Source organism: Drosophila sulfurigaster, chromosome X, assembly GCF_023558435.1.
Source record: "Drosophila sulfurigaster albostrigata strain 15112-1811.04 chromosome X, ASM2355843v2, whole genome shotgun sequence".
NCBI lineage: Eukaryota > Metazoa > Arthropoda > Insecta > Diptera > Drosophilidae > Drosophila > Drosophila sulfurigaster.
This window is the reverse complement of record NC_084885.1, coordinates 21,638,654-21,662,632: the sequence shown is the minus strand read 5'-3', so window position 1 is coordinate 21,662,632 and position 23,979 is coordinate 21,638,654. Positions and strand designations below refer to the sequence as shown.

The 23,979-nt window shown below is 36.0% G+C and overlaps 1 protein-coding gene across 5 annotated transcripts in view; it reads right to left on the bottom strand.

Moving 5' to 3' along the window:
• LOC133849264 (mannosyl-oligosaccharide alpha-1,2-mannosidase IA) overlaps positions 1-23,979 on the bottom strand; it is a 66,511-nt gene that overhangs the window by 11,989 nt on the left and 30,543 nt on the right. The window contains exon 1 of one of the 5 annotated variants that reach the window (XM_062285209.1): positions 4,452-5,022. The exons of the other annotated variants lie outside the window; for them this stretch is intronic. Within the exon in view, the coding sequence (XP_062141193.1) occupies positions 4,452-5,006 (555 nt within the window). The 5' untranslated portion in view covers positions 5,007-5,022. Of the gene's footprint in view, positions 1-4,451; positions 5,023-23,979 lie in introns of those variants that run through there. 5 annotated transcript variants of the gene reach the window in all.

Below are 23,979 nucleotides of genomic sequence, written 5' to 3'. Positions count from 1 at the left end.
TTCTATAAATAATGAAATACATTGTTTGACAAAAATAAACAAGTTCTTAATCTGTTTAAATTTTTGCCTTCGGGTATTTAAATTCAATTAAAATTATTCACTATTGAAATTTATGGACAACAATAATAAATGTTTAATCCAATAATAATGCAAAAGTATTAAAATATTAATTATATTTTAATGCATATCAAGTATTAATTGATAAAAGAAGTATTAATATAGCAAATTCAAATTTAAAGCAAACTTAAAATGAAGTATTACGTTATTAACCTAATTTGCACAATTTACAATATTCCGAACTTCTTTTAGCTTTTTCCCTTATGTATCCGGTTACAGAATAAAATCAGGTATTTAATAAGGATCTGTAATAGGATCTGTAACTTCATTTTTTATTTAAAGTTGACTATATTATGACCGTCATTATAATCTCGAAAAAATAAAACTTCTATTAAATTTTGATGATAAAGTTTTTTAGAATATTTAACTAGATTTTTAGTTGGTAACTTTTCTTACTGAGCTTTAAATTAAAGGATACTATAACTATTTTATTTCTTACTCAATTTATTGACAAGCATTTGCTACATTTTGTCAAATTTTTGGTTTTTTTTTTAATATTTGAATTTAATTAAATTATTTATTAATTATATTAAACTCTGTTTTGTTGCGAGCCTATTTATAAATTAAACATTGTTTATAACGACTATGAGAAAACTATATTATGTATTTTGCACTTTTTTTCTGCTCTTTTGCTCCACTGTGCGAGTTGTGTATTGCAATGCGTTGTAGTTTTTGGCGGTCAGTTGAAGTGGTTCACCTTGGATTGCCCCTTTTTTTTTTTTGGGTGGGGTGGTGGCAAAATTGACATGAGATGCCATTGCCTCACTCTGGCTGTTGTCAAATGTAAATGCGATTGCCTCAAGGGTGCAAAAAGAATGCGAGAGGAATGGGGAAGCGAAGAGCGGAGGATTGAATAAATGAAATTCGATTATTAGCCTGGCAAAATGCGTGCAACGCACCTCAACACAACTGAACTTCAATTGAAATCCATTATCAAGTGACCCCCATCTATGACTAAGGGCAACTTATCTTATCCCCTGCAAATACATATAAATGTTCAAGCATTTCGATAGCCGAGTGTTTGCAGTTGCTCATCATCATCATCAGGTGGGAATACCTGAATATCTACCCGATAGAATATACCCCAAAAAACACATTCCATGGTGCAATTGAGTGAACAAATAAATGTTTTCAATTGCTAAACTTGCTGCGTGCGCGTGTGTATGCAAAAATATTTATTACAACAGTCAACAAAATGGAATTCCATTTACAATGACAGCGTTCTGTGTGTGTGTTTGTTTTGTCTTGTCGAAAATTGAATTTGATTTATGCATTTTCGTTGAACTTCACCTGAGGGAGGGCAAACCCATCCATCTATCAACTGAAGCAACAGAAAATTTTCATTTTGTACTTTAAATGAAATTAAATACTTTTATTGTGAAATCCATCTTAGGTATTTATTGATAATACTTTGACACAAGCAAATTGCAATTTGATTTGATAGTAATTCGCAGCAGAGAAACTAAAAATAAATCTAGTATATATATGCTGATATCCTCACATATTTCGAGTGTTGGCAATGCATAAATAATGAAATATGTCGAAAATTGAAATTTAAAATGTTTGCCATTGTTGTTGAGGTCATAAAAGGCGAAACTGTTGCAAGAATACACACAAATTAATCGTATCGTGTATCCTGGGCATGTGGTTATTTATTGTTGTTGCCGTTGCCGTTGCAAGTGTGTGTGTGTGTGTGGCAAGTGGCAACAGTGGCAACTGTGGCAGCGACAGTTATAGTTACTGCAGCTCGAGGTAAGAATTTGTTTAGCGCCTCGTTTTGCACCAGCCAGCCAGCAAGCCAGCCAGCCAGAGCCAAGGCCTCGACACGACACTCGAGCACCGCAAAAGCGTAAAGCAATTGACGGCCTTGCGCATTCCCAGCGAGTGCGCAAATGATGGCGAGCGAAAGAGACAGCGACAGAGAGGGAATGAGAGCGAGCTAACACGAGTCCTGGCCTGGCCTGGGCCAAACCTTTTGCCCGTGTTTACCGGCTACCAACTGAAAACTGTAAACTGAAAACTGCCAACTACCGGCGCCAAGTGAGCGTAATAAACGTCAAGATTTCGAGACCACAACAGAGCGAAGAACAACGCATGATGAACGCAGTTAGCTGAGTGTTTAAGGTGTTGATTGTAGGCGTAACAGGAATTCTGCCTCCTTCTCGGAGAAGCATGACACCACAACAACAACAACAGTTTGTTTGCAATTCCTCTTTAAAGATACGACATCGAAATATTGTCAACATTCCCGCTGACGTTGGGCAATCGATGCCACACACACACACACACACACACACACACACACTTTATGAGTAGATTGATTGATCAAAATTCGAAGGGCAAAATCCGCAGCCTAAGAAATTATATCTTAACATACAACGAAAACTTTGTTGACAACATAATCCATTATTGCTATTGCTTATTATTATAAATATAATCAGCAATATTCGATAGCTACGAATATTGAGTATAACTTAAGTGCCAGCAGGAAATCAGTGAAAGTTATTCAAGAAACAAAATTCATTACATTTACATGCCTTATACCTTAATTTAGTATACTTTTGTGGAGAGTATTTCATAGTCAAGTGTTAACTACTTTTGTTTAATGCAAATATATATAAATGGCATTTGCCCTAAAAACAACAAAAGTTCATCATATATAATTGCAAAAGTAATAAATAATAAAATAAATATGTGCTGTCGGGAAAACGAAACAAAAAAAAAAAAAAAAACAAATAATTGTACAAATAATAATGTATAACAAGTTCAAAAAGTGTGTGCTCAACTGTATAAAAGCAAAGCATTGCGGTAATAATATACCAAATAAATATACTTAAAAAATGCTATATTTCTTTTTTACAAATATACTAATTTAATATACTAAAAAACAATAAACCAATTAAATATACTAAATATACTAAAATATGTACTAAGTATATTTAGTTACAAGTAATTGAATATACCAAAAATACTATAAATATACCGAATGCTATATTTGGTATTATTACACAAATGTACAAAATGAATATACTGAAAAATACAGATATATACCGAATGCTATATTTATTTTTAATATAAAATTTTAGCAACTTAATATACTACCAATACTAAAAATATACCGCATGTTATATTTGATGTTATACTACAAGTATACCAAATCAGTATTCTATACTTAATGCTATATGCAGTATATCGATATATCAAAATATACCACAGAGTATATACTACATATGTATATGGATAGCAAGTATAAAAATCTCCTTCCTCTATAATTTGCAAATTTTTTAATTACTTAATGCATTTAACGCATCCAAGCTATTTATATAAAATATTTACATATAAATCCGTTATTCAATTAGAAGCTTTCTTCTTTGCAACGATCGCGAAATTCGTTTTCATTGGTGCATCGAAAGCTCACCAACTGATGATCTATACTGATGAGCTTTCTGTTGTTGCTAATAAACAAAGTTTTGTAAACAATAAAAGCTTCTTTAGCAGCTGCAAAGATCAAAGCTTAGCTCATCTCCGTTAGCTCGATGTTTTGTGTGTTTATGTATCGCTGACATGACGATTTAATTGCAAGTTGGCGAGTGTTTAATTAGTGCACAACTGTTATCATTTAATTCAGATCAAGATCAATTAGAAGTATTGATAATTCATATGCTTGTTTTATTTTCTTCTTATTTTTTTGCCTCTCGACATTTGTCGTTTTTATCTTTCGCAATATTCAATTTTGTGTTTGCTTTACTTTCACTGTTTTGTGTTCATTTTTTTCAGCTTATGCCATAAATTTAGCGTGTCATGACATCAGCTCTATATGCAAACATATAAAAAAGAGAGCTCTGCTTGAAACTACAGAACATATGCCAAAAATATTTGATGTAGATAATTTCAGAGGCTTGAAGAAACTTGCTAAAATGCAAAATGTTCCTTTGGGAATTACCCATAAAATAGTTGCAGCTAACCTGAATATTATAACAATTTGTTCTGTCGACATTAAGCAGAAACTTTTGACCTTGCCAAGGGATTTCTGCAGAGATTTAATTACTTTTTTCGTGTGTAATGGGGGAAGGGGGGATTGTCAATGGTCAATTGGGTTCGGGGCTGACAAAGGTAAGTTGAGGGCGGAGAAGTAAAGTGGGTGGGGAGGGGGGAAAGGAAGCTGTCAGTCTGTGTGGCTGTTGTAAAACAGCTGGCACATTGCCTGGGGTCGTGACAGGCCCCCAAAGGTCAGACATTTGAAATTGATACGCAATTCAGATGGAAAGCCAACAGCAGTCGGCATGCGGCATGTGGCATGTGGCATATGGCATGCGACACCGCATCGCACTCACCTTGACGATTTGGGCGCGCTTCTCGTAATCAATCAAGTCATTTTTGCCGTTGTCGCCGTTGAACACGTCCAGCGGCAACTGCGTGCTCAGCGTATTGTTGAGTATACGACGTGTTGGCTCCGTCTTTTCACTTGCATCGTTTGGCCCAATCACGGCCAACACTTTGGGCTCCACCTGCAGCTGAGCCTGCAGCGAGGACATCTCCTTGCGTATTTGTTCCATACTTCGAGCATCGCCAGCTGAATCATCGTCATGCGTTTCATTTAGATGTGATTGCTGATGTTGATGTTGCTGATGTTGTTGTTGTTGCTGTTGTTGCTGTTTGTTGATGTTGATGTGCAAGTTCTTTGGATGATTGTTGACATAGTTGAGCTCCTTGATCTGATTATCATTGGCGCTGACGCTATCGCTGGCCACCTTCTCGTTCAGTCGTATGATGTTCGACAAATTGATGTTATTGATCAGAGTGATGCCAGTGATCGCCACCAGAACGATGACGAACACAATGCCGCCGATCAGCAGCACTGGCGTTGTCTTCGATGTTTTTGGGCACATCTCTCTTCTCTCTTCTGTCTTCTGTCTCTGTCTCTCTCTGTTTTCTTTCGCTTTATTTGCTTTGCTCTTCGTTACAGTTTTACAACAAACAAATGTTCAGAGGAGCTCTTTGCTTAATCGTTTGGCGTTGTTCGCGTCGTTGTTGTTGTTGTTGTTGTGCGGCCATCACATGCTCTTCTATTGATTTATTTTAATGATTCCTTAATTGCTTGCACACACACACACACACAGACACACACACATACACGCACACACAGCCAGAGTTTGTGCTTCGTTGCGGCAACAACAATTCAGTTCAGTTCAGTTCAGTTTAGTTCGATTGCGCATAATTTATTTTTATTTTGGAACCGAGAGGCGACACTCGACGCGTTTCAAATTATGTTTGAGCACTTGAAATTCCATAGCGTAAACACAAATTTGGAATAAAATCGAAATTCCTTAAATTCACTTTTTAATGATTGAATCAATGCAAAGAGAGAGAGACTGTCAGTTTAAACTGGCTCAAAACATATTTATAGTTTTGTGTATATAATTTGCAAACAGCAATTAAAGTGAATTATTGTTGCCAGCATCTTTTCACAACGCTGTGCGAGGTCAGTTTTGCGAGCAAGTAATTAACATGTTGCTTGCATATTTGTGATGATGATCTTTTGCAGATAGTATCTAGAACAGCAAACACACGAACGGAGCAAAGGCAAAGACATTGCCACAATGTTTGCGTTTGTTTGTGTTGAAGTTTGTTTTTGTTTTTGTTTGCATTTCACACGACTGCACTTCAAAATCGAATTGAATCGAATCGAATAATCAATACGCATCGCTTTGTGACTTTGTGTGGGCAAAAAGGAAGTCTGTGGCTGCATTCAATTGGCAAGCTTAATAGACACGCTCTTAAGCGTTGCGTATACGCAACGTATGCCTTGCATTGCCTATTTATGGGCGCTGATATTATCATTATCATTTCAATTCAATAGGAAACAATTAAAAAAATCAAAAAAAAAAGAAGATGAAATGTTTAGAATTTTTGTCAGTTTGACGCAAACATTCAAGTAGATAGATATATAGTGTATATATATATATGAAATATGCGCTGCTGATGCCTCATTTTCAGTTCTGTTTTTTTCGTTTTCAGTTTTCAGTTTGTGTTTGTTTTTGTTTTGGCTCTCAACTCTCGAGAGATGCGTTTAAATATAAACATTGTGCAAGAGATATGTGTGTTTTGCTTGGCGACATAAGATGAGCGAGGCTCAAGGACATGACTATGCGGTAATTAAAAAAAAATAACGCAACGCAACAAAAACAAATACCCGAGAGCAACAGCAACAGCGACAGCGACTGGACTGCGACTGCCTAGCTGACTGAGTGATATAGCTAGCTTTATATATATGTGTGTGTGTACATATGTATGTAGGAAAAGTTGCCCAGAAGGCTGCTGAGAATGTGCTTTGGGAATGCAGAAGAAACGTGTCAAGCAGCATCGTCTCCCTCTTCTTCTTCTTTCACTTCACTTCGCTCTTCTTTACACGGACACATCCATCACATGTGTGTATGTATGTGTGTGTTGCCTTTACTCTCACTACCTTAGAGGCAACACACACACACACACACACACACACACATATGCAAGTTATGTTTTTGCTAGTGTGTTTTTGTTTGTTGTTGCTTTTGTTGCTGCCGCCGTTGTTGATTAGTTTGAGTTGTGCATAGTAAAAATTTGTATGTAGTCAACTTTGTGCTGCCTCGTTGAACTGTTGCGCACACACACACACACACACACACATACACACAGAGAGTCTCACATATACAAACATAGCATAGCGCACATACACTTTAAACTTGGTTTAATTAAAATTATATATACGTTTGCCGTTAAACAATATCAAATATTTATCAACAACAACAACTACAAAAAAAAATATATATATATCACGAGACGCGTGTTTATTTTTTTTCTTTCTTTCCTGCGTAATTTTTTATGTTTTTTTTTGGTATGGTATGTTTTATTATTGTTTCACTTTTCGGGTTCTTGTGAGTTGGGGGTTCGGTTTTTTGTTGTTTTTGCTATTCTTATTGGGGGTTCTTGTTGCTTTCGTTGTTGTTGCTGTTGTTGTTGTTGTTGCTGCGAGCAACGCGTGGCCGCAGTTGAGCAGACAACAGGCGAGTGCGGTAAGTGGAATCAACTGGCCCAACCGAAACGAAATGGAATCGCAAATGCCGCGACCGAAGATGTTTCGCTCGTTGCCCCGACGAAGCAACGACGACGACGACGACGACGACGATGAGCACCCAAAGCACTAGAACTGAGCATTGAAACGCAATAGCATTGAAACGGGAGAGAGAGAGAGCAAACGAAGTGCAGAAAGCGCGAGCATGAAACGAAATGGCAAACAAGCGAAACATCAAAACAGAGCAGCAGCAACAAATTGGTAAACGAAACGTTTCGTTTGCTGCTGCAAAAGCTCTTCTTTCTTTTTTGTTTTTTTTTTTTTAAATGGCCTTCTCTTAGGTGATTAGCGTGGGTGGGGGAGGAGAGCGGGGGCGGGGGCGATGGAGTAGGCGATTGTGCTTAAATTTGCTGCAGCCAACATAGCCTTGAGCCTGATGCGATATATAGTAGGGATCAACAAAGCAGCGATCATCAGCAAAGAGAGCGAAGAGAGAGAAAGGGAGAGCAAGTGAGTTGTAAAAAATGAGCATCAAATAATTCTCAATAAATAATTACCCCCCAAGCAAAGGTAATAATAACAAAATAATTAGCACGCTACGCACAACAACAGCAACAAGAGCAACCAACTTTCGCAATGTGTGTGAGCTTGCTGCTCCATTTACATTTTAATTATGTTTAATTTATGGCAGCAAAAGGCGACTTAAAAGGCAACGGCGAATGTCGTGAATGTTAAGTATACGCCGTGTGCGGCAAACAGCAGCAGCAAACGAATGCCATGTGGCCCCGCCAAATGAATGAAGTGTCTGCTCTGCCTTCCCCCTTCCCCCTTCCACCTTCCCTCTTCACTCATTTCCTTCGCTATTCCCCCCTCCCCCCTCAAAGCATTTAAGGGTTATGCCCCGTAGAAAGCATCGGCTTCAGCTTCAACTGCAACAACTTCAGCTCGTTAAGAGTACAACGTAAACGAAAAAAACAAAAACAAAAAATTACGCCAACTTAATGCTTTGCATTACCATCAATTACCATTACTTAAGTAATTACAACGCTGCAAAAGCAAAACAATTTTCAATTTACAAAGTCTATTGTACTTATGCACATATTACTCGAGACTAATTCTTTCAAATGCCTTGCAAATTTTCCATATTTATAGTTGACTATTAAATTTGAGTGAACTTTTCTTTCCGATTGCTTTCAATTTATTATGAATTTAAGACCAATTATATTATTAATAGTTTAGTATTAAATTATGAGTTCAAATTGTATTTTGAATTTGAATATTCTTAATAATAAACTGATATTTGATCAATTTTGTTACTGTTTTGCAATTAACATTTTGATAAATCAAAAATGAACAGCAAAATAATGCAATTAAATTTGCTAAACATTAAAATTCGTTTTGAATTATTGTCAAGTCAGTTTCCACACATTTTCTTATACCCAGAGCAGAAAAGTAAACAAGGCATTATAATTTATACCTTTCGCTATTCAATCAAATTGCCAAAGTCGATTTTGATTATGTTTGTGTGCATTATTTTCTATTTAACAACGTCTTGATGTTTGACACTTTAAATATTTTTTGCATTTTTCTTTCTTGGAGCTTTTCTCTAACTTTACTTGCTACGCGGTGCCCAACTTTATCAGCAAATTTATTCCCCTGCTGCCAATTTTCATCGTACATTCTCTGTGTAACGCTAGCTAAAGCCTTGCGCACACAAACCTTTTGCTAACATTATACCCGGTGCAGATTGGCTAAGAGGGTATTTTCATTTAGTGGCAATCAAAAATGTGTGTTCGAATTAGATGGAGATGGAGATGTGAATATCTAAAAAATAGAAAATAGTCAACATTGTGCATTTGATATAATGAAAATTATATCTAAAAATGCGATCGGAATATAGGAAATTATTTTAGGCAATACTTTATTTAAATAAGTTACCTTCTACATTTAAAATTCAAATATATTTTAAGTAAGTCTTTTCACAAGTACTTTTTTGTATTCATAAATAAAAGAAAAGAAGTACCGTGTGCCACAGAGTCGAGTACACTCGAGTGAATCTTTCTTACTTGGTTTCATTTTGATATTAATTTTTATTTTTGCTTTTTTCTCTTGTGGCAGGGGGGAGGGGGGAATTGAGGCTGTGGATGTGGTGTTTCACAAAAGATGCCAACAGTTATTATTGTACGCCTTGCTTCCCAAAATAAGCTTGGATCGTTAAGTGAGTAAGTAAGTAAGTACGAAGGATTCTTGCACTTGTCACTTGCTCTGTGTGTGCGTGTGTGTGTGTGTGTTGTGTGCGTTGCCTTTAAGCCTGACAGCAGAGGACGACACGACAGCCTGGACATGGTAACACGACAACCACGCAGCAACAGCAACACCAACAGCAACATGACAAAGGCAAACACGGCACAAAGTAAGACAATAAACAACCATAACAATGGCAACAACTACAACGCACAGCAAAGCCCAAAACAATCTAGCCGAGTGTGCACAACAGTCACATACCCTGGCTAATAATTTCGAGTGTGACCATTTCCTTTAACTACCATCATTAACTGCTTTCCTATCTAGAAATGCTCACAAAAAGAAAGTAAAAGTTCGAATTGATGTTTCCCCTTTAATACGTTCTAATAACCCTTTTGCTTGTAGGCCAATCGTTGGTGTTGTTGTCTCTTCTTGTTAAGACTTCTCTGTAGGCGTTTTAGGCAATGTCAGAAAATTCATAGCAGCCAAAAAGAATAAACCCAACAACAACCAACAACAACAAGAACAAGAACTGCGTTATGTTCTTCTGCATTTTTGCCACTCTTGTGAATCGTTCTTGTCTCAGCTTTTTAATAAAAACCAAAAAACAAAAAAAGAAAAAGGTAACGATGACAGCAGAAGCGACAGCAACAACAACAACAGCAACAGCGACACAGAGAGATGGCAGCATGCCCAACAACAAGTGTTTTGTGTTGTGCAAAAAAAGTAGAGAACAAAAAATAACACAACCCAACGGAGAGAGAGGAGGCTGTGCAGCATTAGATATTTGAGGGCGTAACGTGGCCAACGACAATAAAAGGAGCAACAAATGAAACTTATGTGGTGTGAGAGACCGAGAACAAGAACAAGAACAAAAACAAGAACGAGAACGAGAAAAGTTACAAAAACAGCCACAACAAATATCCCTTTGCATCCTTTGTTCCTTCGGCTGAGCCCCGTCACCATAAACAATGGCGCGTGAATAAAAACAGTTAATTAGCTGACGACGCGTCGTCGACGGCGATTATGAAAAGGAAATGGCAATTTGTTGCTTGAGATATTCAGATATTCTAAGTCGTTTCCCAAAAACAGTCGGCCATATAATCCACAAACACTTCCGAACTTGCACTAAAACGTATTTGGGAATGTCATGGAAATTACCAAAGAGAGAAGTTCATTAATTTCAATAGCGTTGGCAGGAAATTTCAATAGCCAACTTCCTCTATAAGTCATAGAAGTAAAGAATTGCTTAATGACCACAGGAAACATTCGCAAGAACTTCTATAACACTTCTTTATGTACGTAAATTTGTTCAGCTTGGAAACATCTCAGATCTCTGATATAGAAAGCAGCGTCAAAACTACAGCATCCTAGCTCTTACCATTAATGTTTTTGTCCTACTATTATGTAGTGCAATCAGTGCATTTTACATGTAAGAATATTCGAAATGGCTAACTTAATTCACAGTAAAACATCGAAAGCTGTGTAAAACTGCAGCCTCCTAGCTCTTACCATTAATTTTGGGGCTTAAAATGTATTGTAAGATATTTTATATGTAAGAATATTCCATATAGCTAACATAATACTCAATAAAACATCGATGGATATGTAAAAACTTCAGCCTCCTAGCGCGTACCGTCAAGGCTGTCCCTCGAGAAGTATTGCAGTCAGACAGGAGACATTATAATCTATTAAAATACATTCTAGAGAAATAACTTTGTGCATATTTAACCTTAATGCACACCAAAATAAAGAAAGCTTAATAAACAGCCTCCTAGCTCTTACCATTGAAACTGATCTTTAATATAAATTGCAGTCAGTCATTAAGTTATAAAAGGCCTTCTTAATGCACGATAAAATAAAGAAAGTGGTGTAAAAACTGCAGCCTCCAAGCTCTTACCGTGGATATTTAGTTCAGTTAGCCGTTTTTAATGTGCAAGTAAGTAGATTTTAAATGGTTTATTAATTGAATTACTTATGCAGAAACCCTACTTAATTTATTAGTTACTTATGGTATAATATTGTATATGCAAATATAAGATACAAATTTATTTTATAGCCTCGCACAAAAAAGCTCAACTATTTACGAGAGGCGATAAAATTTGTTTGTAATAATTGTAATATAAGTCACAAAATAATAAAGCTCTTTAGAGTGAATTGAGGGAATATATTTACTCATTTAATCGTCGAGATCGTAATTGTTAATGCTTCATTGGGTCAAGCCAAGCCTTCTCGTTAGCACGTTAGATATTTCAATAACAGTAATTCTCGCTTGTGTAGCTAACGGTTAACGGTTAACTGCAGCTTAGTGGGCCCCCTAAATAAATGTATATTCAAGCTAGTCGCTGTTGTAATGAAAGTGGCTAGCAAATGGTTCGCAAATGTTGCAGCAATTAAACGCATACGAAACTCGGGGTGTGTCTATTTATTATAACGGTGGTTAACCCATTGAAGACCCGCCCCCTCTTCCTCCCCCCGCATCAACTGCAGTTCAATTAAACAAAAGCTGCTGCTCGACACGCCCAGAAGCGAGTAAGTAACGCTCGACGCTCCATGCTCGATGCTCCTTGTGCCCATGCCTAGGTTTACCAATAAGCAAATGAAATAATAAACTGGCTGCAGAGCTGCGAGCGAGCGAAGGAAAGCCGATGAGCCGGTGAGCCGGTAGAACAGATGAGGCAGGAAGGCAGCACGTGGCAGCATATTTAAGTGATTTCTTGCTGGCAAATAAATTTCTTCATTTTATGAGGTCACATTTCTTGTAGTCGCGTAACAGCTACAACAACAACAACAACAAGTAGAGAACGACAATGGCAACGGCAACGGCAACCACAACACAGCAATGAAAATGACAATGAAAAAAGAAAAGGAACAAAATGTAGAAGGAAAACCCTTGGTGGCACGCATGTGTTGAAAGTATTTATGAATATTTAAATTTTGATATTATGACCTTCATTGATACATATCAGCAACACACACAGAGAGAGGGAATGTGGCCATAACTGAGGAAATAGCCAGAGGCAGATCCTTAATGCCAACAGTTTTGCACAGATGTGTTTCGATATTCGAGGCACTTGTTAATGTGTATGTGTGCATGTGCATGTGTGTCGAGTTCAAAGTTAAATAAAAATTAATGTTCTATAGCTCAAAAGTAAATTTGCCTCTTTTAGGTACCTTAATAGTTTTCTTGCATAGTCGAAGCCACAGATTGCGTAATAATTTTACAACCTTATTGGCAACCAATAATTATAAATTGTGTCAACTCTATGGAAACTTAGCAGCAAAGCTTAACATTTAATTATTATTGGCAATTTACATAACTTTAAATGATACAGAGCTGGCATAAATTGCCATAAAATGGTTCACATAAATAGGCATAATCATTTGACTTAAAAGTTATTATTATTTGTGAAAGTCATCAAATCATTTGTATAGTATTATTTTTTTGTAATATATAAAACTGTATGATGTTGTCCTCTTATTAATTGGAACCTTGATCTTATTTCAAATGTTCTTGAAATCAAAATGTATTTTCAACTTTAAAAAATTCATACTCTTGACCAAAGACTAAAGTCTTGATTTTAGAACTTTGTTTTCCGTTATTAATTTATAAAAAGTCTAAATATAATAAGAATTTTACTGTATATCAGATATTTTTAATAGAAGTTTGTTACTTCAAATCTTTATCCTTTTTGCAATGAAATCGAACTCGTTTTTTTTATAGTTAAATATTTCGTAAGCTATGCTTTTTTTGTCTTTCTGATTTGTCTAGGGATGTGAACTTTATAAAAATGAACTGAAGCTAAATAAATTCCCATTAATAATCCACACATCAATTAAGCAGAGAAAACTTTACAACCAAAGGTAATAAATCATTTCATGTTTTATTTTTCGATTGTTTTATGCACGATCCGAATAGATAAAAGGAAAAGGAAATTGTAAATAGCTGTTAAATCTCAGCGCATACTTAGTGTAATTGCTGTCTAAAACTTTAGAACTTGCTTTATGTGCAATTGAAATCCCTTTAGACGATGCCACTGAACCGGGTTACATACAAAAGCTGCATTCGCTACACACACACACACACATACAAAGGATGTAAGTCTGAGTGTGTGTGTGTGTGAGTGTGTGTTTGTCGACTGCAGCACATTACACACACATTAAATTTATGGCTCGAGCAAAAAACTCTTAACAACAAAAAGCACTAAACATTATGCCCACTCTGGGCGTAATTTTTTTTTTTTTTTTTTTTTTTTTTTTGTTAACCCGCAGCTACATGAATGTGTGTGTGTGTGTGTGTTGGCATGAGAAATATTGCGAGTGCACTTTCTGGCTAACTGAGGAAGAGGAGTCAGCGATAAGTACACACAAAAAAATTTAAAAAAAAAAAGGAACGTATAGAAAAAAATATATAAATATAATAAAATAAAACAAGTAAGACAGCTATTGTCGAAGTGTGCTCGACTGTGAGATGCCCGCTACCCATTTGGAATGTAAGTGAAACCGACCGTTATTATTCTTAAAATATGCAAAAATACTGAAAATATACCAAATAACAAAATTGGTATATTCGTATCGCACTTCTTTCAAAATATAGCGGATAGCCAGACAAAACAATTTAATTTATACCAAAACTACTAAAATATACCAAAATATTGATACCGCACTACTTACAAAATATACCAGACTGTTAACCAACGCAACTTAGAATATACTGAAAATGCTCAAATATACCAAATTATACATATGGTATATTGATACCGTACTACTTACAAAATATACCAGATTGTTGTTCAACACAACTTAAAATATACCGAAAATACTCGAATATACCGAATTATACATATGGTATATTGATACCGTACTACTTTGAAAACAGCCAAAGCAAATCGTTGCAAGCAGGCATTTTTCCCCAAACAAAAGTATTTCCTAAATAACTTTGACAATTTTTATACTAGTGTGGGTATTAAAAAAGTGCGCAGTGAAATGTGAATTCACAAAAAATCAGTTGATAAACTGTGTGCAAAAAATAAAAAAAAATCAGCAACAACAAAAAGAATGCAATGTTGTGTGTTGTCAATGGCTTTATATACATACTACATACATATATTCTGTGCTTGAGTGAACGACTAATCGAGGGACTAAACCAAACGATGTGTGTATACAATAAAAATCAATTATTATGCAAGTACTATATAGTATAATATCCATTTGAATTCGTTGGTTAATTCGGAAGTTAAAGCTCGTTTTGCGAGCATATTCACTTGATTTTAGCCTCATTAAGCACACGGAAAACTTGGCGAGCAACTCTCAAATGAAATTGTGCTCATGATTGTGATTACGGTTATGACTGCTGCCGAGAATTATTGCCCATGCCTGAATACACATCGAGATGGGGGATGGGGAATGGGGGGGCGAAAAAAGGGATTGCAAAGTGTTGTGAAAGTTAAGTTTGCCCCAATAAGGTTCGTTGGATTTGCCGAGCGTAGAAAAATCTAATTAGCAGCCAAAGTGGACTGAACTATTTTATAGTTGCCATAGCATCAGCATCAGCATCACAATCCAGAGCAGCAATTAGAGCAACCATATGAAAATCAGTGCACATCTTGGAGCAAGGTCTGTGTACAGCGCAATCTACTCAATAGATAAGCTCAAGCGTGCACTGCTAATTGTCTCGTTTATTGATGCAATCCGGCCTCAGACTCTGGCTTGGTGTACTATAGAATCAACAAGAGCAATCGCTAATTGCAATCACAAACGAAAAGTGCAAAAAAAAAAAGAAAAAGAAAAATATACTACTTGGAAAAATATGTTGTGTGTTGACTGTCTTGCCTTGCCTATGAATGCAAATGCAAATAACAAATTGCAAAATCTTGAAATATATTTGCAGCGCAGTCTTCAATAATCGTGGCATTCCAATTTTCATTTAAATATTGAACTTACAGCAAAATTTAAGCTTACAATTGACTGCGTTTCACCATGAGGTAAGCAATCGCAACATTTGAATTTGACGAACAAGTTTGTGTATTACAAAGGAATTTCTTTTTGGGATTGAAATCGATTTGAAGTTTCTAGTTAAGCGTTGTTTTTAGATGAACTAAATCGCGTTGCTTCTATAATTTCATTTAGCCACCAAATTTAGGCACACAAATGTTGCTAAAAACGGTCACATTGAAATTTGTGTGTTTTTATTTCATTTATCTGAGAACAGGTGCTTTCACTCGCAAAATTACATTAACTAAAGCAAGATCAATTGATGATTGCATTTAAAAAGCAATGCTTAAATAAATTATTTCAAACATTTTTTGAATGTAGTCTGAAAGCTTTAGTTGCTCTAGCTCATCTCATTTCAATGAGAAATTGTACTTGTTATTACAATAAAATAATAATAATCATTTTTGAAATACCATTACTACAAATTAAAATCAAACTCGTCATAATTGCGGTAATTATTATTGGATTGCAGTGGCACTTGAACAGAGACACGCCCCCAGCGTTTTGACTGCGCTATAACAATTTCGAAATATCGCGCCGTATCGCTCTATCGATTGAATTGCCGCTTCCATGTGTGTTTGCGGCATTAACGCTAGGCCATAATTTATGGATGGCTGGCTGGCTGCCTGACTTGCTGGTTGGCTATTTGGTTAGCCCGGCTGGGTATTGTCATGTCGTCCAGCTTCCGGCTAAACACACAGCTCCTCCATGAACTGGCCTGCATCACAATCACAATCATCATTATCGTTATCGTTATCATTATTGTGTTGTGCTACTATCAGCTTTTTATCATCATTATTGTCTCAGCACGTTTTGCCGCGTGTAAAACCAATTTTTCATTTTGTGCCCGGCGAACCATAAACTTTTGCGTATTATTTTTTATGCGCTGTCATAAATAAAAATATGTTTTATTCTATCTATGTGTATGCATATAGTCGTAGTCGTAGTCGTAGTCATAGTCAAAGAAACGTAACAACAAAAAAGATGAGGGACAATCCATTAAAGCGTGCTAATATGCGATTTAAAATAAATTGCCAACAGAAAATAGATTTCACGCCCAGCAAATTTTCAAGCTAAAGCTGAAGCTGAAGCTAAAGCTACAATGTCTTCAAAACCATGTTTACTGCATACAGTGCGTATACGTAATTTGCACTCTGGTTTCTTGTTACCATATGCGGTCTGCAGCTCGTATACTTAATCTCTTTTACGTTGCCATCAAATACAATGTCTAAGTTAATTTGTGAGACTCTCTCACGCGCTTTCCCCTCTCCCCTCTCTTCCTCTCTCTCTCTCTCTCTCTGTCTCTTGTCTTGTGTTGTGCTGGCAAATTCAATCAACTTATGAAGTTAACGCGCATTAAATGAGCGCTGAGAAGCTGCGCCAAGAAGTCAAATGAAATCGATTTATTTTTCCTTAAATTTTCAAGTTTTGTTAAATTTTTGAAATTAGTGATTTTGTTATAATCACGATTTACTATTCGTTTAAGTATGCTTTCAGTATTTAATTTTATTTAAGCCAGCTTCTCAGAGCTTAAATTTAATGCGCTCATTTCACTACAAACAAAAAACTGTTGTTGAATGTCTGCATGAGTCACAAACATGCCAAGCGCACACTTTGGCGCTCTGCTTGGCAACCTGTTGCCGCCCTCCAGCTTCAGCTCCAGCTCCAGCTCCTGCTTTCCCTGCCCCCTCTCTCTCTCTCTGCCTCCTCAGCCAGCTGCCTCTACTCCTTGGTTCGTTGAAATTTTGGGCAAATGTGAAACATTGCCGCAGGCGAACAGTTCTTAAGAAACTGAATATTGTTGTCAACTAATTGTTGGCAGCGTCTGCTGCTTTGATCTCATTATGTGATAATGTGAGTGTGTGCTGCATACGATGCGTATACTTAACAACAGCTCTCTGCTGGCGAATATTCATTTTCTGTTTTGGCTTTCTACGTGTTGCTTAATGTGCATAAATAATAGCAATAAGCATTATAACTGCTTTACTTTGAAGCGAGTAGAGTTGTAGAGTTCTTGACAATAGACTAATTAATATATATTTTAAACTGATTTTATACTATAGATTTTTTCTTTAATCCGAATAAAAAATTATTACATTTTCTTCATAGAATTTTTAATATAATTTTATTTTATTTTGCTATATTCATTTAAATATATTTTACGACTTTAGAACTTAATTTTTTTTTTTTATTTACTGTAATTTGATAGTTTTCGATTTCTTGTGTAATTGGTTTTTTTGGGCATTTCTTTTCACGGTAATAAACAGGTAATTTATGAAATGGATTCAAAAATTAGTTAAGTAGTAAGTTTTAGCTTATTTAGTTTAAGTTTATTCTTGATTTAAAACAAATCACTTAAGCTAAAGTGACTTTAATAAAATTGCTCTATTTTTGGTGTTAATCAAAAAACTGTTTCTCGAATTTGCTTTTTGATTGTGAAATCATTTTTCTACGTTAAGCCAATCTGTTATATCTGCATCGATTCTGTGTCAAACTTGGAGCATAAATGAGCACACACGTTATTACAATTGAGTCATAAAAACGTACTCGATCACAATTGCAATTATTATCGCGCACATTACAGCCTATTCATGGTGCTATTCACTGGGATTTGATGTAGAAAATTGCGTATACGCCTACATCGATGCCATACGATATCGATGTCTGAGGCTCATATTTATGGCATATACTATTCCAAATGATGGACATTGAATATAAAAACTGATTTATTATGCCATTTTATGCACTTCAGTCTCATACTTTGGTCTTATGACTGCAATGAATGACGCGTAGTTGGGTGCTGGTTGAAGGTGGTTAGTCAATGCGGGTTATGCAAGTGGCCATGCTATGAAACCCATAACTAAAAATAGTACAGAAATGTTAACTATGCAGTTTTGTGCTGGCAATTGCCATGAAGGTCGCGGCCATTTTAATCTCTGTGTCCCAAAATGGCAGCCATTCAAATTTATGCTTTAGCTGTGCGAAAGCAAATAAAAAACGCTCTGGTAGCATAATAATACACCCACATCTCGCTTAATGGCCACTACGATAAACGTATTTTCGACTTAAGGGTCACTACTCTATATTTTGAGGTAAAGCTTTTCTTATCTCGTTTAGCGGTCGCAAAGATACAAATCTTAAACATAATAGAAAAAAAAAAGCCCAGATCATTCATTTCATTCGATCTGTTCGTTTGAGCGCCAATTTTGAGGCATTTATGTGAGATAAAGTTGTAGGAAAATATGTTATTAGATGTTACACAAAAAACTGACTTTTGAAGTCATTGAAAGTTATACAAAAAGCTCGATTGCATTACTTAACGTCAAATTGGAGTTTAGGCCCCTAAGCGAAATCGAAGTGAACTTTTCATTTACTCATATTATTGCATTTTCGCATATTTTTTGAGGCATTTAGGTGAGATATATGTGTAAAGAAATGCACTTTGAGGTCACACATAAAACACACACTTTTGAAAACATTAAAAACTGTACAAGAAATGCTAAAGCTTTTGTTCGATTTGATTCATATTTATTCGATTCGAGTTGATGCCACTAAGCGCAATCGAAGTGTACTTTTCATTTACTAAACAATTCATTGCAAAATGGCATGTGTCAATGGCATTGTGCACACAACATGTTAATTATAATTATTATGTATGTTGTATGTATTGTTATTACGACAAATATTGCAAAATTTGCAAGTTCTTGCTATACCATTAAATAATATATGCATACACGTATGTACTATATTGGAAACCAAAAACGTTTTGTTGTTTCATATCCCGCTGGACCGTTAAATGAACCAAATCGAGAGAGAGAGCGAGAGAGAGAGAGAGAGAGAAGAAAAGTCCAGAAATAGCCTGTCTGTCATCTGCAGGAGGAGAGCATGCAAATTGAATGTTCGCTCATCTGGCAAGCTATGAATATGATTTATTGCAGCAACACACACACACAGCATCAGCAGCAGCTTCCCTTATGTTCCACTCGCATTTGCATATCAAATTTCTAATTGCAACGAGGTGCTGCACACACAACTCTGGACAACACCGAGTAACAGCGATGCAACGCTGGCCATGGCCAAAATTAAGGAATAAATATGGCATGTTATTTTGCTATTAAAGCGCAGTCGAGAGAAAGAGAGAGAGTGAGAGGCATTTGCATTGAATGTGCATATCCTGCCTCGCCAACAACAACAGAACAGAACAGAGCAACAGGATATGTAATTGAATTGAATTCATTGCCATTTGCCATTTGCCTGCTGATTTCGCTGCTCTCTGTTGCTGCTGCTCTTGCTGCAATTACATTTAGCATTACATGGCAACCATTGAAACCAAAATCGCGATGACTATCGCAATTAGGGAGAAATGCCTGTTAGCAAATGTGTTATGCCAAAAAGATCGGACATCATAAGTTACTTATGGTTAGCGCATGAATCGCCAGAAAATGCCACAGCGATTATGTCATCAATTATGCAAGTATTCAATAAAGTACACTCTATGACCACACGAGTGCTGTACGGGTAAAAAAAGTCTATCAATTTGCGATTGGGTAAACAGAGAGAAACGCCTAAGAAATACGAAATTCAAGTACGATTTTTGCAACTAAAATATGTATATAATTAATTATGTAAACAAATATGTAAAATTCATTTACAAATACAAAATGAATGATATATATTTCATAGTACAAGAAATGCTTTTAATACAAAATAAAATAAAACTATACAAAATTAAATAAGCATAGCAATGTCTAGAATTGATGATCAAAATTTGAAGATTTGGTGCAAGAAATGCTTTTAAACAATATAAAAAGTGTATATAAAGCTTTAATTATTTAATAAAATATGGTAATATATATTTAATTAATTTCATTAATGAATTTACAAAAAATATAACCAAAATCCAAAAATAACTTTAATCGGATTTATTTAGTATACTTTGAATCGAAATATGCTAATATTTTTGACACATAACAAATAAATAATTAATGATATACAAACCAAAATAGAAGATGAATATTAAGAATTCATTAAAGAAAGTATTTAACTAAAATATTAATATATATTTTTTCGAATCTAATTTGAATTTAAGTATTAACAATTATTTATTCTATTATACAAATAGCAAATTAAATAATTATACTTTAGCAAAAAAAATATACATACTTAATTTGAGAAACATTGTTAAGTAAAAAATTGAAGCACTTTCACTTTTTTTTTTATTAATATATACAAATTTTACGACTTTTAATTACAAAAATTGTACTCGATTTACGAATGCTTCATCGAGCACACTTTTCGACCAAAATTGTTCTCTCTGTGTATTTTGGTTGTGTCTGTTTGATAGACATCGCCTAACGAACCCGATTCGTTGCATAATAAAAACCGCAATATAACCAAATGTATGCTTCTCTGTGTGTGTTCGTCAGGTAGTTTTCTTTTGCTGGCTGTTGTCCTGTCAATCAAGTGATTGAGTATCCATAAACCCAACAACGCCGTCGCTGTTGCCTTAGCTCTTCTTGTTGTCTCACTTTCACTGCTACCCCTGGCTCCACCCACTTTGCGCTTTCTTTAGCAGCAGCAGCAGCAGCTGATGATACTGCGTACTGCGTTTGCCTTCCGCCCATTTGATTTGACTCCGCCGGACACAATGGCGGAGAGGAGGTTATGCTGTAGATACGCAGATAACACACATCATCGTATTTATCCCAATAGCGAGCGAACGTTCACCGAGTAAGCACTTTCAACGATGCTGTCAGCGCACAATTTCCAAAGCGCCAATCGCCAATCCTTTACGCACACTTCCCGCCGCCCCCACAACTCTTCCCTCCTCATCCTAATCAGCAAACTTTGCTGCTGCCTAAAATTATGCAACATAAGCTGAAAATTAAAGAAAAGCGGTTGAGAGAGAGAGTGCGAGAGAGAGAGGGAGAGAGTGAGAGAGAGATGTCGATGTCAGACTCAGTCACATAAACTGAGGTCAGTCAGTGTAAAATATTTGGTGGTAATTTCACTGGCATGCGGGGGCAGAGTTCAGTATTCTGGTTATTGTTGCTGTTGTGGACAACCACAAAAGCAAACCAAAAACCAGAGCGCACTTCACGACCAACACACAGCAGGAGGCACTTGAACGCATATTTTCGACACAAAACTTCAAAGTGGTCAGAGTTTGTTTTTAGGTTCTTAGTGTCAGGCGACGATTGTCTCAAAGTTTTGTCAGAGTTCGAGATAGAGACAGCGCAGCTGTTAAAGTGCCGGCTAGTAAACAAAATTCCAAAGACAATCTAAATAAATCGACCACTATCAAACTACCCAACACAGTTGTCCAACGTTGCGTAGACTTAATATCAGTCCAAGTTAAAAGGAGTGTATCAAGAATACGTATTCATTGCGTATACTTAATATCAGTCTTATTTACAGCACAGACAAACCGAGAGTGTATCAGAGCATTTTGTATCTTTCCTTTGACCCGCACAACAGATTGAATTCAAGTTGTGTGTGTGCTAACCCAAACAACAAAAAAAGAAAAAAATTGCCCATGTCAAGCATGACCTTGACAAAAAAAAAATGGGGCAATGACTAATATATGGGCGAAGTTGAAGTCGTAACTGCAACAGATAAAAGCGAGCAGCTGATTCCTCTTTTTTTCGCAAAATCTTTGTGAAAGATTTAATTGGAAATCTTGGGCTAGGCAAACGCTTCACTCCAAAGTCGTTTCCCTTTTTGAGCGAGGGGAAACCTCAGCTGGTACTCAAAAATTTGCCATCTTTTCAATTGCTTTTGGGGGGTATTTTTTTTTTTTTTGGCTTTGGCTTTGACTTTGACTTTGAAGTAAAGTTTATCCAAAGCAGCGGGTGACGAAACCATTTTTGCAATTGCAAATTAAGCTCTTGGAACTTTTTGTTCAGCATATTTAGTGACAGAATTGAAATCATGGCTTCAACATTGAAAGTTTAAGCAGCTGCGAGAGCAGCTGAATAAGAACTAAAGTCTTTCCTGCTACTGCTGTTGTCCCAATTGATTGGCTTTGGCTATTTTGGGGTCTTGTGTTTTTTGGTGTCTTTGCGTCTTCTGTGTAGGCTGAGGAGGCCTTTAAGTGTTGTGCTTCAAGTGGCAGCTTCGGGTCTCTCTCTCTCTCTCGTTCTCTCTTTTAAGGAAATTGCCAAAGTTTCGGTACCGATTTTATGACCACTTCATAGGCATTTCTCACATGGTCTAAGTGCCCCAGAGTGTGCCGTTCGATTTAGTGCTGTGTCTCGTTGCATTCACAGCAGCAGAGCGTAAAACATTTCGTCTTTATCGTGGGTAATTTCCTCTTTTGGTCTTTTGGCGTGCTCTCGTCTCGTTGCTCTACGAACCAATAATTTAAGTGCGAACACTTCGATTTGGCCTAAGGGTTTTTCTCTCCCCCATCTCCTCCGTGTTTCACAAGCATAAACGAGAGATTAATATGGAGAAGGGATAGAAAATGGAAAAGGAGAAAAGCAAGCAAGCAAGCAAGCAGCAGCAGCAATTAGAAACAGTCGTAAAACAAACGACGACCAAATGTTGCTTTTTTTTGTTTGCTGTTCTTTTTAAACGTAAAGCATAGATTTGCTGCATACATTCCCTGCATGATATATGACTGTAAAGAATGTGACTTTGCAATCTATTAGCTACCTAATTGATCAACATCAGACCGTGTGACATTCTCTTTCATAGATTCGCATATATTAAAGGTGCTCATTTCTCCTCTCCTCTCCTTTTTTTTTTGGCAAACTGCAATAAATAATTGAGAGTCAGTTCCTGATTGATGGATTGCCAAAAGCTGTTTATGCCATCGTTCGATGCAGTTGCTATAAAAAAGTTTTGCTGTATGTTATTATCTGTAGCAGAGAGTTGCAAAGGGTATTTCCTATATATATATCATTGGAGTTTAAAAGGGCAAAGAGTTGGGAGAAATGAATCAGCATGAAAAAAATGGATGGGAAATGATGTTTAAGTTAAAGAAAATGAATTGAAATACCATTGAAGACAAGATTGTAAATACGCTAAGCTAAAATAATAATAATGAATAACAAGTAAGCAGTATTTTGGAGTATTATTTTGGTATATTTTAATAGCAATACCATGCTGCTTTGCTAAAAATACCGATTTAGTATTTTTCGGTATATTTTGTGGTATATTTTTAAGTACTGCACTTGTTGTCAAAAATATACATATTTGGTTTTTTTGCGGTATAATTTTGGGTATTTTTAGGTATATTTTAAGAATAATACCGCACTGTTTTGCTTTTATTCAAAATGAGTTATATTATATTTCGTGTATCGACAAAGTATTATACTGGCATATTTTCATCGAGGTCAAATTATACCAGATTGTCAACCAACTACACAAAGTTATAATACCCTTTTACTCTATAGGTAGCGGGTATGAAAACGATTCTTATTCCAAAAGCTACTATAACTAGAAGAATTTCTATTCTACTCTGCTGAAGTGCTATACAAAAATGCATTTTCCTCTAGGCCTTTGCTTAGCCTTAGTCAAGGACTTTGTATAGATGTGTATAGTTGTTTATAGCTTAAGCACACACACAA